Genomic DNA, 15534 nt, shown 5'->3' with positions numbered 1-15534 from the left:
GGTGTTTTTAAAGAAATTGCTCATTCTTGGACATTTGGGGAAATAACCCTTCTTCTCCTTCTTTCCAAGTGTGAAATCAGGAGATTGATATCAGTGTCATGTCAGTGTGTTAAGCATGAGCCATGTGACTGTTCGCCTCAGTAGCTGTAAAAAGAGGGAAACAGCTGAAACACTCTGGCTCTGTCTAGTATGTAAATAAGTGTACAAGCCTTTAAGCCAGGGTCATCCACGCCTCCTTTTCATTAACACTGCGTTTCAACAACAATTAGCTACTGAACAATGCTATGAACTCTATGAACAGTTTAACATTACATTTTCATGTAGCTGTGGTCAACAGAGTCATGATCTGATGATATATTCAATATTTAATTAACAACACTAAATCAGATCCATTCTTCCCCCCACTTATGAGCCATTCCCATTCCGAACACACACACTTATGTTAACACCCCGCCCTGTTCACTTCAGATTTATACACTGTTGTAGCTCACTTCCCATTGTCATATATGTAACGTAGTATATTTACATAGGAATTTACTGTAATTAGCCTTAATGGAAGCTAATCATACATTTTCTTCCACTCAGGATTCTCTGCTTTGAACTCATCTTGATGTCCACATGATTTTACAGTAAGTGTGAGTGAGTATATTTGAACTTTTTGTGCAGCTTGAGGCATGTATCTGCAGCTCACTTCAGTCTGCAGTGTCTAACTGGGACAGGAGCATTTCAACATCACAGCATCCAGCTCTGTTTTTCTCTGATCCCACTTCCTGTTTGCTTTGCACCTCAAATCCACAATCTACCCTCCTTGTTTTTTTTTGTTTTTTTTTTAATTTATTTCCCTCTTCATCTCTTGTTCTGCCAGGAAGTGATCCCCTGTCTGTTCATGGTGTAATGAGGAAGATCGATTTCTCACGAGACAGAGGGAGCTGTGTTTCCTGACAGGCTCTGATTAGTTAGCCACAAGATGGAGAGTGACCATAATTACAGGAGCTTGTTTTCTCTGTGCCCTCTGGGCCTGAACACATGTGGTGCTGACTGGGGAAAAAAAAAAACACAGTTTGGTGTTGGCTCACTGATACTACAAGCATCTGGCTGACAAATCATTTCTTTATCTGTGGCACAGCCTAGTGGTAAGTGAGAGTAACTGAAGGACACATGCACTTTCCTCGACCTGCAGTTATGATTTGAACTTTAACAGCTAAAAAACAATATTTCACAAATGAATTTTCATGATAAAATCAGCAGACCTTTACATTTGATCACGTTCAAAACTTGCACTAAAACTTTACAGACAAATCCACCACACACCAGGAGCACAGGAGGCATATAAGCTTAGGACTGGGTATCAAACTTCGAAAAACACCTCGTCATTTGATACCAAATTTAAGTCCCTAGGGAGTAAATGAGTCAATCTTGTCAGTGTCTGTGAGCCAATCAGCATGCAGCATGCTTGGGCCAAGATCACACGATTTACACCGACACGTTTGAGTGTGTAAAGAGACCGAGCTTAAAAATAAAACTAAGGAAAAACTAAAATTTGTAGCATAATGTGTATTTTAGATTTATTTTCGTTAAAATGGGTTTGATACAGTAAAGGATGGCTGCCTGATCGCATTTAATCAGTGGAGTAAAAGGTGTTAAAGTGATAGTTCAGGTTATTTGACGTGGGGTTGTATGAGGTACTTATCCATAGTCAGTGTATGACCTGCAGTAGGTTCAGATCAGTGCACTGTCAGTTTAGAGAAGCAGCAGGAGGACCAATACAGAAGCTGAGTGATGAGCTGCTGTGGTCGGGGACAACAGTATTTCACTCTTAAAACCCACACGCAGAAAAAAACAAATATCAGTTGAAGTGTAGGCTTTATTTTGAATATTTTCTGCCATTTAACTGCCCTTTGCTTCGGAACTACCGTATTCCTATGCACAAGTGCACCTACAGCATGCATTGTATTACTCTGCAGATCAGCTGTTTGAGTCAGTAGGTGGCTTGAGCGTGAGTCAGTGTATATGTGGCTAAAATACATTTTAATGCTGACCCCGTCCACAGCAGCACATCTCAGCTTCTGTGCCGGTGCTCCTGCTGCTTCTCTAAACTAGCAGACCTCAGACCAGCACCTCACACACTATCACTTTAAAGCAGCTTTAATGAATATTTATTATATTAACTATGGCTCAGATGACTACATACAGTGTGAAAGGAGCTGCTCATAGTGATGAACCATGACTGTAGTTCCCCTGAGCTCTGCAGAGCATTTTAGCATCTTTTAGCTCGTTGTTTTGGTTTGATGGCAACTCACGGTCTCACTGCTCTCATTAGACGCAGCAGGCTGCTGTTTACTGTGTTTACAGCGGAACCGCTCTAACATCCAGAAACATTAGTCAGACAAAGTTAGCAATTAGCTGATGAACATAGTGGAGCATTTAGCAGCTAAATAGTTAAACTGTGCAAACATTTCCTAACACATTCACCAAGTCGACTCAAAGAGCAACATGAATCTGAAACAAAGAACCTGACATAAGATCAAGAGTTGAGGCTCAAGGAAATGTTGCTTCAACAAAAGCTGTTCTTGCATGTAGCACAATGCTAACCAGTTAGCTACAGGGAAGAGCTGTGTTGTCAGCATCAAGTATCTAATATGAACTGCTCTTGGTTTGTGTTTAGCAGACAGGAAACACAGTTCAGGTGCTAGAATGTAAAAAAAAATGTGTAAATGTCCTTGGAATGAAATTCAGGTTGATGCAAAAACACGAGAACAACAAACACGTCAATGGAACAATTTATTCAATAAATCAACATTTCTGTACAGTTCAATAAGACAAATATTTATGACACATTTTGTGGGATGATTCGACAGCTTTTTGTAGCACCTTAAACAGATAAATCAGTGTGTCCTGAACATCAGAGCAGATTAAACCTGACCTTCATTCACTTTAATAAGAATACTTAAACTGAGCCGGCACCGTTTAATATGACGAACCGGGAGGAAAGTTTCCCAACAAGCCAACCGCTCTGTTGCTCAACCTGAAGTCCAACATTCCTATTTTGGAGTTTTTGTTTTTCATCTTAGATAACTGGACATACGCTGCATACCTGCCCTCCTCTCTGCTCTTTCCAGTCCCTTCTGTAGACTACAAGTGTTTTGTAGTAGTTATTTTAAGCCCTGAGTACAAGCTCCATCTGTATTGGGGTCAAATATTTTATAATGCTCTAAAAAGGAATGCTCCATATGAAGAAGGAGAGATCTGTGCTTCGGGATTATTTACAGGCTAAGACTATAATGCCTTTTTTTTTAAGAAAGGAAACTAGTCCAAAAACCTTCTAAGGATGGAAGATTATTTTATTAGAATTTAGAATTTATATTCTGATTAAATGAACTCCCACAATTTGGCCCACAAGCTTCATATTCAGGCCAGCATCGTGCAGCTCGGGCACGTTTAGGGAGAGCGCCAAATCAGAGGAGTGAACTGAGAGATTTGGATGCAGCTCCACAAGCTTGAAGTATTAGTTTTGAATGCTTTGTAAAGATCTGTCATTAAACAATAAACACGGAGGTGCAGACGTCTAGGAGAGCTGACAGACGGCCTCTTGCTCTTTAAAGCCGTGCGAGGTAACTGCCCGCTGGCAGCTCCACACAGAGGCAAGAGGTTTTGAAAATTGTGAACTTAGACACCTAAAAATCCTGAAGGTTGACGTCAGTAAACGGCACGTGGACTGTGTTTAATGTTATAGATCAAGAAAGGGAAAAGAGAGGAAAAAGACAGAGTTCAGCAGAGAGTTCGGCTTTTTATAGCGCTTGTTCACCTCTATTCTGCTGTTTGTAATCTGCTTTTAAAAGGACTATATCAGTGTTTTTGCATGTTTCACCCCATTTACCACATGACACCCACTTTATATTCCTACCAAACATGTTGAAAACGCACTGTAAGATTGGCTGGAGCAATATGAAAATCAGTTTCCAGTGGTGCCCCCGTGGCCTGAGGTTTAAGACTCTGACCATGAGCTCTCAACCCCTCATTTCCTGTCATGTCATTGCCAAGTATCTCTATTGATTTCTTCCATATTTGCCGATTTCTCACTTAAAGATTTTCTTCCACTCGCAGTGGTCAATGGATCTGCAGGAAGTAGCCTGCAGTAGTCTTTATGTAGCAGATTTCCTCTGATGTGCAGGAACAAGACTTAATACACTTTGATTCCCTTGCAACATCAAAACACAGCCAAAAGCCAATCATCAGAGTCAGCGGCTTCCTATTGAGTATGACATAATCTTAAAAAAACGCCGCGACTTAGAAAACGATTTGTGGAAACACATGAGCACGTAGCAACTCCAACTTTCTTGTTTGTGTCTTGTAGTTCTCTATCAGTGATGAAAAAAACATATTTTTATTTAAACAAAAATCTGAAAAACACTGATTTAAATGAAGATGCTGTGTACCTTTCCTAATGTTTCGATTCAATCTCATAGTCAGACTCAAATAATGAAAATTGAATAAACAGCACTATGCTGTGGTTTTCCTTGGTTTGAGATGTCTCAGCAAAAACGCAGCTATTGTCCTTGAATTATTATTGAAGTTTTCATTTCCTGCGGGTGAAACTTTATTTGTGCAGCGTCAGTCTGGAGCTTCTCAGTTAGCTCCTCAGAAGAAAACCCACTTTGTGATTGAGGCTGATGGGACAATATTAGTTTCCACATCAAATGCAGCTTTAACACGAGAGCAGACTGAGCGTCCTGAAATTTCAGTTCACTGTAAGAGAGGGAGCATGAATTATTGTTTAAGATCAAAAGGCTAAAAAGACTAAGAAAACAACAAAGTTTGATTTACTGTTGTAAATGTGTTTGAGGAGAAACAGAGACAGGGATCATGAGCATTTACCCACAGACAAACCCTGTATCCTCAACTTATCTTCAAGTGTGTGTTTGGCCTGATTCAACCTCCATGGATAAATTAAAGATGAAGCTTCTGAAAGGGGTCACGCTGACTTTGAACAGAGCCAGTAAATCAATCTAAAGCGCTTTGTGGAATTCACAAACGACTTCCTGCACCTCCCTCTACAAATACCAAGACCCGACTAAGCTCTCTGTATCTATGAGCAGATTTAATGCAGCAACAGACACAAAGCTATAAATAGGCAGCCAGGATACTTCAGTGTCTGTATCAAACACAGGCAGTCGCCAGGCTTGGGGGTTTGAATAACAGGAATCTGAGATGAAGCGAAACAGCATCTGGAGAACTTCACCCCGAGAGCTGCTTGGTATTCCTAAAGACATTTTACTTTCAGGTATCCAGGGAATGCTCAGCGAGCACAGTTAGTCTCTGTATTTACGGTCCACCTGCGAGTTCAGAGGCACGCTGGCTTTTTCCTAGAAAATCCAGGAACCCCCCCCCCCACCTACTTCCAGCTCAGCTGACTGAGGGTTGGTTTTTCACTTCAACCAATCACATTTGTCACCTCTCATTTCAATGCAAGCCTGATGATCCTCCTCCTCCGCATTCACCTCCAGTTTTCATCAGAACCAGTGTCCATGGGCCCGACCTCTGACCTCTGCAGAAGTCCTGCTGCACATCCCATCCATGGACATCCTCAGCTGCTCTTCAACCCCTCACCACCACTGTCTAGACCAATGACTGTACATAAAGATGGGTAACATGGCAGCTCCCTAAAAGTGAAGCCAAAACATCTCCATCGTCCCCTGGTGGCTGGCTGCAGTATAGGCCATAAACCCCGCCCCCTCCATGTTAGCAGATGTATGTTCAAATGTTCAGTTTTCTCCTACGTTTCGTTTTAATTAGTTATTTGATACAATAAAACAGAATGTAACATCATGATAGACAGCTGTGATTGATTTGCAATTGGGTGGAGCAGGTGTATGGGTGGGGCTTTGATAATGCAGCTCCACCCTCTTATCATTACTGCAGAGACTCGATGGCAGCACTCGTAGTGGTGGTGGTTTCATTTTTGCACAATGGGAGGAAGTGGAGACACGCCATCCATCTTTTATACAGTCATTGGTCTGGACTCCATCAGGGGATTTTCCTGTGACTTCCCCCTTTTAAATGATGACATCACAATGGTGTCTAATCTTCATCTTTTCTGTTGCGAAAAACAATGCCATTTCTCCTCTCCCTCTCCCTGTGCTCAGTCACTTTCATCTCTAGTTAAATAATTATATTATGTAATCTGTTCATGTTTGTATAAATGACAAACCTAATTAAATGCTATTTAAGACTTGTGTAGCTGCAATTTATAGTTAAGATTACATGTGTCCATATCCAACTATCAATAAAACAGATTAGGTAACAGTTTGTTTATTTGTTGTCAAGTGACTGTGCCAATATCAACATGAACTGTTTTACAGTCCGGTGTGGCTGCAGACAACAAACAGTGTATTTGTGCTATTTATAATAAGACAGTGAGAATGTAAGTTCAAGTTGTAACCACTTTGCATTCAGTTGATTTTTGTGCGTGAACAAAAAAAAAAAAATCACAATCACAGCCAAGAACAAACTCCTGCTAACGTCTGCAGCAGCCTACATTATCTGCCTCTCAAGATGGCCGCTGCGTCAGATTATGTGTCTAAAGTCATTAATCGCCTGCTGTGATTTGTGCAAGGAGAAGAAAACTCTGACATGCTGGTTTCTTTGGGCGTCCCCATGCTGCAATAATTGTCTTCTGCCGTGGCACAAGGGTTGTTCCCCAATTCCCCAAATCGTTCTGCTCAGCCCATCACTGCAGCGGCTCCAAAAAACTTTTTAAAGCAGAATCTGTTCATATGAATTGTTTTGTTGTGGCACCCCCGTACTTTTAAAGCTGATTAGCTTATACCAACTTTAATTCTCCAGGTCAGCTCATACTTGAATTTCTCAGATTGTGTTGAGAGCTTCGTAAGTTTTATTTATTTATTTTTTTTTACTATTTCTACTTCAACTACACAACGCTGGCAGCATTACTACGATACCCAGAAAACTGTGAGCTGTCATGTCATCAGCTGCGGGATTTTTAAAAAGATTGATTCTGATGGCTATTACCTGCATCCCAGTTTTTGACCTGTCGCAGGCAGAGCAGGGAACAGGAAGACTGCTAGCTAGTGAAAATGGATGTTAGCATGCAATGTGGCTTTGTTCGAGCTCAGGTGAATAATGTAGAAGTAGCTTGTTTGTTTATTTACAAGAAAACGTCACAGGGGACGTTTAATCTAAAGGTTGCCTCTGCCTCTATAAGCCAGTGTAGGAACCACCGCATTGATCATGAATTTCCCCTAGGGGATAAATAAAGTATCTATCTATCTATTCATCTATCTATTGCTGAAGTGATATTCTACAGTCATACTGTATATTCCACAGACTGACAAGAGTTCCTGTTCAGGTCATTGAAAATCTAAGTGTTTGCATGATAGCGATTCTTTAACATACATAAAATCAATTTGTTAGTGTGCGTGTAAACACATTAAATACATTTACATTTTGCTTTCAAGTCTTGAAATGAAAGTAGAGTCGTGAAAACGTGAGAGCGCTGTGCTCGTCACTAACCTTTACATCTACTGTTAAATCAGAGAGAGGTGAGAGTTTCCACTCTCTCTCTATGAGCATCGACGCAGCTCCTCCTCCCAGGTGATCTCTCATTGATAGCAGAGGTAGCTGATGATGAGTTTGGGTATGTCCAGTTGACCTATGACCTTCAGAGCTCTGGTGCCTAGCTTCTTCCTCACCGCCAACCTGCTGAGCTGCTGCAGACTCATGGGAGAGGCTGCGGACAGAAAACAAGGGTTAGATGTTTGATTTCAATATGACGTGGCTTAATGTTTCACAATGATAAAACTGGATGATGTGTGTCATTGCTGTGGAAAATGTAACTATGGTGTTTGGAAAAGTATATCATTAATTCTTTCAATAATAAATATGGGATTTTTGGAAGTATTTCTACCTTCGTCTGCTTGTCTTAAATAAATAAATAAAATTAAATGAGGACAAAACTGAAATCCTGTTCAATAACCTGGATTAAATGTGAGGTTACAAGTCCTGGTGTTATCTTAGATTCAGATCTGAGCTTCAGTCCCACATCAACAAGGTGACAAAAACATCATGTTTCCACCTTAGAAACACAGTTAAACTTCAGCCATTTATAAATCAAAAAGGTGCTGAAGGACTGATTCATGCCTCGATCACCGTGATGCACTTTTTTACTGAGAGACTTCAGCTCATTCTACACCCTGCGGCTCGGCTGTGAACCAGAACCACGAGGACAGACCACATCAGTCCAGTTTAACTTCCTGTTACATTTAGAATCCTTGTATACAAAGGCCTTAATGGGCGAGGACCAAGCTACTTCGCTAACTCCCTTGTTAACTATAGACCAACAAGAACACTGAGATCATCTACTGCTGCTTTACTGAAGGTTCCGCTAACAGCTGTAAGAAAATCAGGATCCAATCAAAGCTGTGGAACATACGACCTGTAGATATCGGAGAAGCAGCTCACTGAGTGTTTTTGAAAGAAAGATTAAAACTTCTCTTTTCACTTCAAACCAGCTCAGAAAATTTGCAATTGTGCACTGGAGCTCATCTTTGAAATGCTGTTATAAGTCATTCTATGTGATCCATTTCAACTTTTTTTATTCATTTACTGTTTGTATTATGTTGTTATCACATTATTCCATCTCATTTTACATTAAGATTTTTAACATGTTTCTACAGTCTTGGTGCATGTAATGTTTTTGTTGTAAAGCATATTGTGCTGCATGTCTTGTATGAAAGGTGCTGTACTAATAAAGTTTATCATTATTATTCTTATCATTATTATTCATTGTATTTAAAGCCTTTGCTTCACTTTCTATACAAAGTTCTGTTAGTATTAATCATCACCTTCTCATATGCATCAGTTACAGTGTCTAACCTTTATATGAGCAACTGTACATATGAGCATCATGGTAAACAACAGGTGTCATTGATGTGAGACTTCCTGGAGGTGAAAAATGATTCTTGCCTGCCATCTACTGATGCTACATTGACACTGCACTGTTGTATTGGTTTAAAGGCAGCTACACAAACAGGCTGATCAAAATGATTATTTCTACATGCCGCAGTGACTTTTGCGAACAACCTACTCTCATACAACTGTAGGCAGACTGCAGAGGGAGAGCCCGGCGTGGTGTAGTCCACAGGTCTCTTGTTGTTGTGATCTCTGGCGTAGATGTTGGCCCCGAACTCCACCAGCGTCTCGATCATCTCCAGCCGCATGTTCTTAGCCGCGTGGTGCAGCGGAGTTTCATGTAGCCTGGTAGCGTTCACTTTAGCACCTAAACAGAAAAGGACATTAAAGGTCCCATATAGTGTAAAGGTAGATGTCCATGTGTTCGTTGATTACAAAGCAGGTCTAGGTTCTATATTAATACTGTGACTATGACGAGTTTACCAAGTTGTCCATGTTTGCAACTGCATTATGACACAATTATAACATGGCTTTGCCCAAAACAAAAAACTGTACCTAACTCATACAGGATTCAACTTCCTGACTCTCACAGACCACTCAAACAATGAAGCTAGTGAGGTAGGAAATTAATGTAATAAAACTTGGCAGTTTATACCAGCGATTCCCAACCTTTTACAAATCAAAGCCCACTTCAAAATCTCACCCACATCTGACCCCTTAACAAAATGGAGACCAAATCATTCTCAGAGCTCGTTTTATCTTAATGAACAAACGATCGAACATTCAGGACTGAACTGAAAGCTGGGGAAACATATAGGAATTTCAATTTTTCTTTCTTGTTTGGCGGTGGGGTCACTGGTCACTTGATTCACCATCTGTCTCTTGACTCTCTTTCATTTTAACTCTTCTTGTTGCTAACCATCTTAGATGTTGATAATCCAGTTTTTACCATGGATGTAATCTGTTAGTGCACAATCAGACTGAGATAGCATGCAAGTGTATGATGTGGTCCATTATTTATATATATATATATTTGTATAATTACATCTTTTCAACAAAATTGTACTGTTTTGTGAATGATTTGTTGGCCCACTCGCAATACCTTTGTGGCCCACCAGTGGGCCCCCGGCTCACTGTTTGGGAACCACTAGTTTAAACAGTTTGTACTAAACAGACTGAAACATGCAAAGTACCCAGTATGGCCACATGTTAACCTGGTGCCTGGTACCCTGGTGTCAGCTGAGGGAGGTATTATTACAGACCAGCTAATCTGTCCTCCACTTACACAAGAATTGGAATCAAAACCCCCAAATACATCTTCCATCTGACTGGATTTAAAATGTGACCTCAAAAAAATCTGAGTGCAGTTAACATATAAGCAAGAGACAAACTTAAAGTCATGCAGTTTGTGCTTCCACTCACCTGCATTGAGCAGCACTTTGACACAGTCTATGTGTCCGTTAACACAAGCCACGAGCAGCGGGGTCCCGTAGTAAAGGTCGTACGCCTCCAGACAAGCGCCCATGGTAATCATGAGCTTCACACAGTCGGCGTTACCTGAAACACAAACGACAGTGTTGTGTCATAAAAACCAACATCAGCCATTAAAGACCGGGTAAACTTGATTCCACAGACACTAGAGGGCATGTGAAGTGCGCTGAGGCACTCACCACCCATACAGGCCTCATGGAGAGGGGAGGCAGTGCGAGAGGTGAGGGCGGGGTTGGCCTTGGCGCCGTGCTCCAGCAAGAGCTTCACACACTCCAAACTACCAGCGGAGCAGGCATCACACAGCGGGGTGCTGCCGTCTACGTTCCTCGCATCCACCTGAGATGCATCATGGGACATATATATATATACTGTATATGTATATGCAACCTCTTCCCACAAAATAATATTTCCTCTCCTCATTCACTCAGTTGGTCTAATAACTCTGGAAAACTCCCCTCTGTGTCTTTCCTTTGTCCACCTGTCAGTTTCCATGCTTTACCTGAGCCCCAGCTTCCAGCAGCAGCTGGACACACTGGGCCTGTCCGCGGAGGCAGGCCTCGTGCAGTGGTGTGATGGAGTCCACTGCCACGACATTGACTGAAGCTCCGCTCCGAATGAGGTGCTGTAGCTGGGAGGCCTGGCCGAGGGACGCCGCCTTGTGCACCTCTGTTCTCTCTGACCAGCAGCCTGCAGGAGAACAGGGTCAGACACTGCACAGAAACCTCAAAACATATATAGTCTCCTGTTCATCTCCTTGCATACACTGATCTGCTGGAAACCTGAGGCACAGCCTTATTTATAACAGGCCAACACTGTCTGCAAGTTGAGTTACTTGAATGAGCCTCTGTAGTGGATCAAATCCAGCTGAACACAAGCTTCAGCGGATACAAGAGAGGGAAATCTGAGATTTTGTACAAAGGAGTTAAGTTGGTCAATGCCTCAAATTAGCTTATATTTGATTGCTGACCTAGAAACATTACATTAACCTAAATAAATGTATCTGACCCTCAACTTTCTGATTATTTCCAGGTCTTCACTATTGTCATTACCATCTTGCAATTAGGGCTCTGGGTTATATCTGATACACAGTTTTTTCAATAGTGACATAAACCTACTCAAATTAAAGTTGAAACTTTTCATTTAGTATCCAGACTGTTATTTTATTGAAGCACAGAGTCTGAAGAAAAAAAAATGTAACTGAACAGTCTGAACTATATATGGAGAGAAACATGACAGAAATATGACATATGACATGTACTGTATGTCCCTATATCAAGAGTGATGTTGCCATATGTGTAACCTATAAAGGGATATTATCACATATATAGGCCTACATCCTCAGTTTATGAAGATATGAGTTTATAACATAGATGAAATACCCATAGTAATATTTGTACATGTACATACATACATGTACAAAATATGTATATGATGAATTTTATAATGTATTGTGATATATATTTAATTCATATATGCAAGTTTATTAAAAAAACATAGAGTATAGATAATATTTATATATGCTTATATATGTTTATCTTATTAATTATTATTATTATAGATTAATTTATCTTCACATTCAGGGAAAATGGTCTCTTACTGTTGGATCCCACTGTTTATAATATTGACATATATTGACAGGCTCTGGGATGGATATATATTTATGTAACATATGTCTACAATATAAGCATACATAAATAAACAGACAAACTTGTATGGGCAAGACATATAAATGAAAATTATTCCAATCTCTAGATTTTATATATAATTTTTACATATATATTTTTCATGTATGGCCATATATGAAAATTCAATATATGTACATACAGTGGATATAAAAAGTCTACACACCCCTGTTCAAATGCCAGGTCTTTGTCATGTAAAAAAAATTACATCAAGATAAATAATTTCACAACATTTTCCACCTTTAGTGTGACTTATAACCTGTACAACACAACTGAAAAACAAACAGAAATCTTTCAGGGAGGTAAAGTAAAAATATAAGGTAAGGGTAAGGTAAAAAAATAAATTCAGATTTAACCAATTACATTCAAACTCATGTTAAATTGGAGTCAGCACACACCTGTCACCAAATAAAGTGCCTCTGATCAACCCCAAATAAAGTTCAGCTGTTCTAGTAGGCTTTTCCTGACATTTTTGTAGCCACATCTTCCAGCACAAGCCATGGTCCGCAGAGAGCTTCCAAAGCATCAGAGGGATCTCATTATTCAAAGATATCAGTCAGGTGAAGGCTACAAAAGAATTTCCAAGGAATTAAATATACCATGGAACACAGTGAAGACCGTCATCATCAAGTGGAGAAAATATGGCACAACAGTGACATTACAAAGAACAGGACATCCTTCCAAAATTGATGATAAGACGAGAAGAAAACTGGTCAGGGAGGCTGCCAAGAGGCCAACAGCAACACTGAAGGAGCTGCAGGAATTTCTGGCAAGTACTGGCTGTGTAGTACATGTGACAACAATCTCCCGTCTTCTTCATATGTCTGGGCTATGGGGTAGGGTGGCAAGACGGAAGCCTTATCTTACAAAGAAAAACATCAAAGCCCGGCTTAATTTTGCAAAAAGACATCTGAAATCTCCCAAACGCATGTGGGAAAATGTGTTATGGTCTGATGAAACCAAGGTTGAACTTTTTGGACGTAATTCCAAAAGGTATATTTGGCGCAAAAACAACACTGCTCATCACCAAAAGAACACCATACCTACAGTGAAGTATGGTGGTGGCAGCATCATGCTTTGGGGCTGTTTTTCTTCAGCTGGAACTGGGGCCTTAGTCAGGGTGGAGGGAATTATGAACAGTTCCAAATACCAGTCAGTGTTGGCACAAAACCTTCGGCCTTCTGTTAGAAAGCTGAAGATGAAGAGGAACTTCATCTTTCAGCACGACAATGACCCAAAGCACACATCTAAATCAACCAAAGAATGGCTTCACCGGAATAAGATTGAGGCTTTGGAATGGCCCAGTCAGAGTCCAGACCTGAATCCCATCGAACATCTGTGGGGTGATCTGAAGAGGGCTGTGCACAGGTGATGCCCTCGCAATCTGTCAGATTTGGAGCGGTTTTGCAAAGAAGAGTGGGCAAATATTGCCACATCAAGATGTGCCACACTGATAGGCTCCTACCCAAAAAGATTGAGTGCTGTAATAAAAGCCAAAGGTGCTGCAACAAAGTATTAGTTTAAGGGTGTGCATATTTATGCAACCACGTTCTTTTAAGTTTTTTAATTTATATTTTTCCCCTTTAAAGGTTTCAGTTTGTTTTTCAATTGCATTGTGCAGGTTATAGGTCACATTAAAGGTGGAAAAAGTTGTGAAATTATTTGTCTTGCTGTCATTTTTTTACATCACGAAAACCTGGCATTTGAACAGGGGTGTGTAGACTTTTTATATCCACTGTATATTAGCTTATGTGTTGCTCGGTGGCTAATTAATGTGTAAACAGTATAAACTTTAACACAGACAATGCTATATATTAACGCCTAAAACTGTCACTTCCAGAAATTGTCCTTAAATTAAAGAAAGGAGTCTTAATCTTTTAGCAAAATAGCCTGTATTTACCACACAGTTAGCATTCAACTCATATTTTAAGATGACAGAAACATATTGAAGTTACAGGATTACTCTTCATACTCTATATTGTAAGCACCGCATATGCGTAATACTATCTTCTAGCATCTACTACAAAAGCTGTTAATGTAGTACAATCAGTGCGACATTCATAGGTGAGGCTAAGGCTAATTGCAGATTACATTATCCACAGTACAGTGTTGACAGCGCGTTACAGTAAACACAACACGCCGGGTAGAGCACGTTAGCTCACCCGCTGTCAAACTAGGTCAAATTCTGTGAAAGCGGCAGCCTCCTCGGCCATGTTGTCTTTATTTCATACTCACCGATGTCTCCAAAGAAATATGGCTGAGTATTTTCAATCTCCATCCTCCTCCTCTTTATCCACCCGGAATTAGCGATGCTAACTCACAAACAGCGACACGCGAGATGTTTGTAAACAGCAGTATCCGGGTAATGTTTACATGCGGCTGCAGCAGCAGACGAGTGGCATACCCGGGAGTCAAAATGCATGCTGGGAATTGTATTTTTCTTTAACACCAGTATTTATTCTTCAATATAAATAATGTTACATAATACACGACATTATATCATAATACAACGACATGGACATAATTTAAGACGTAATGATGCAATGACGACGTAATTCCCGTCACCCCACACAGAAATGTAATATATGACATATATGTCCCTTTATCAAGAGTGAAGTTGCTATATATGTTAACTATAAGGGGATATATTATTATTATTATTATCATTATTTCATGTACACATTCTCTGGATATATGAAGATTTAAGTTCATAACATAGATGAAAAACCCATGGTAAAATTTGTATATTTACATACATTAAAAATATCGATTAGATGAATTTTTACCATATATGACATGTTGCATCTATTAAAACAACATACATTTAAAAAATCTATATGATTATCATGTTTTTGTATTCATTTCTCATAAATTTAAGATTTCTATCCAATAATATACTAATAATAAATAATATATAATATCAACAGGCTTTCGGATGGATATATATTTATGTAACATATGTAACTTAAATATATGTAATGTACTATATAAGCATATGCATAAACATACATATTTGTATTCATTCATTTCCTAGCGCTTATCCTCTAGTAGGGTTGTGGGGGGGCTAGAGCCTATCCCAGCATCCTTTCGGGCGAGAGGCGAGGTACACCCTGGACAGGTCACCAGTCCATCGCAGGGCAAACACACAGAGACAGACAACCATTCACTCTCACAGCCACACCTATGGTCAATTTAGAGTATCCAATCAGCCTAGTCCCCATTTGCATGTCTTTGGACTGTGGGAGGAAGCGGGAGTACCCGGAGAGAACCCACACAGGCACGGGGAGAACATGCAAACTCCACACAGAAAGATCCCGCGTCCGAGCCGGGACTCGAACCCGGAACCATATTCGTATGGGCTATACATATATGTCAATATATGAAACTGTTACAATTTCTAATAGGTTTTATATGTCATTATTACAAATATGTT

General features: G+C 40.1%; 1 protein-coding gene across 1 annotated transcript; it reads right to left on the bottom strand.

Annotated features, from left to right (window-relative positions):
- Positions 1–7226: 7226 nt before the first annotated feature.
- Positions 7227–14379, bottom strand: LOC111224620 (ankyrin repeat and SOCS box protein 13-like). Its single transcript, XM_022749170.1, has 6 exons — positions 14337–14379; positions 10919–11106; positions 10599–10755; positions 10351–10485; positions 9104–9295; positions 7227–7747 (listed from the first exon to the last, which is right to left on the bottom strand). The coding sequence occupies exons 1-6, from the start codon at positions 14377–14379 to the stop codon at positions 7620–7622; spliced, it is 843 nt and encodes a 280-aa protein (XP_022604891.1). The 3' UTR covers positions 7227–7619.
- Positions 14380–15534: the final 1155 nt, after the last annotated feature.

Source organism: Seriola dumerili, unplaced genomic scaffold, assembly GCF_002260705.1.
Source record: "Seriola dumerili isolate Sdu_G_001 unplaced genomic scaffold, Sdu_1.0 BDQW01000138.1, whole genome shotgun sequence".
In the NCBI taxonomy this organism is placed as follows: domain Eukaryota; kingdom Metazoa; phylum Chordata; class Actinopteri; order Carangiformes; family Carangidae; genus Seriola; species Seriola dumerili.
The sequence above is the reverse complement of the archived record's forward strand: the minus strand, read 5'-3'. Positions and strand labels throughout refer to the sequence as shown.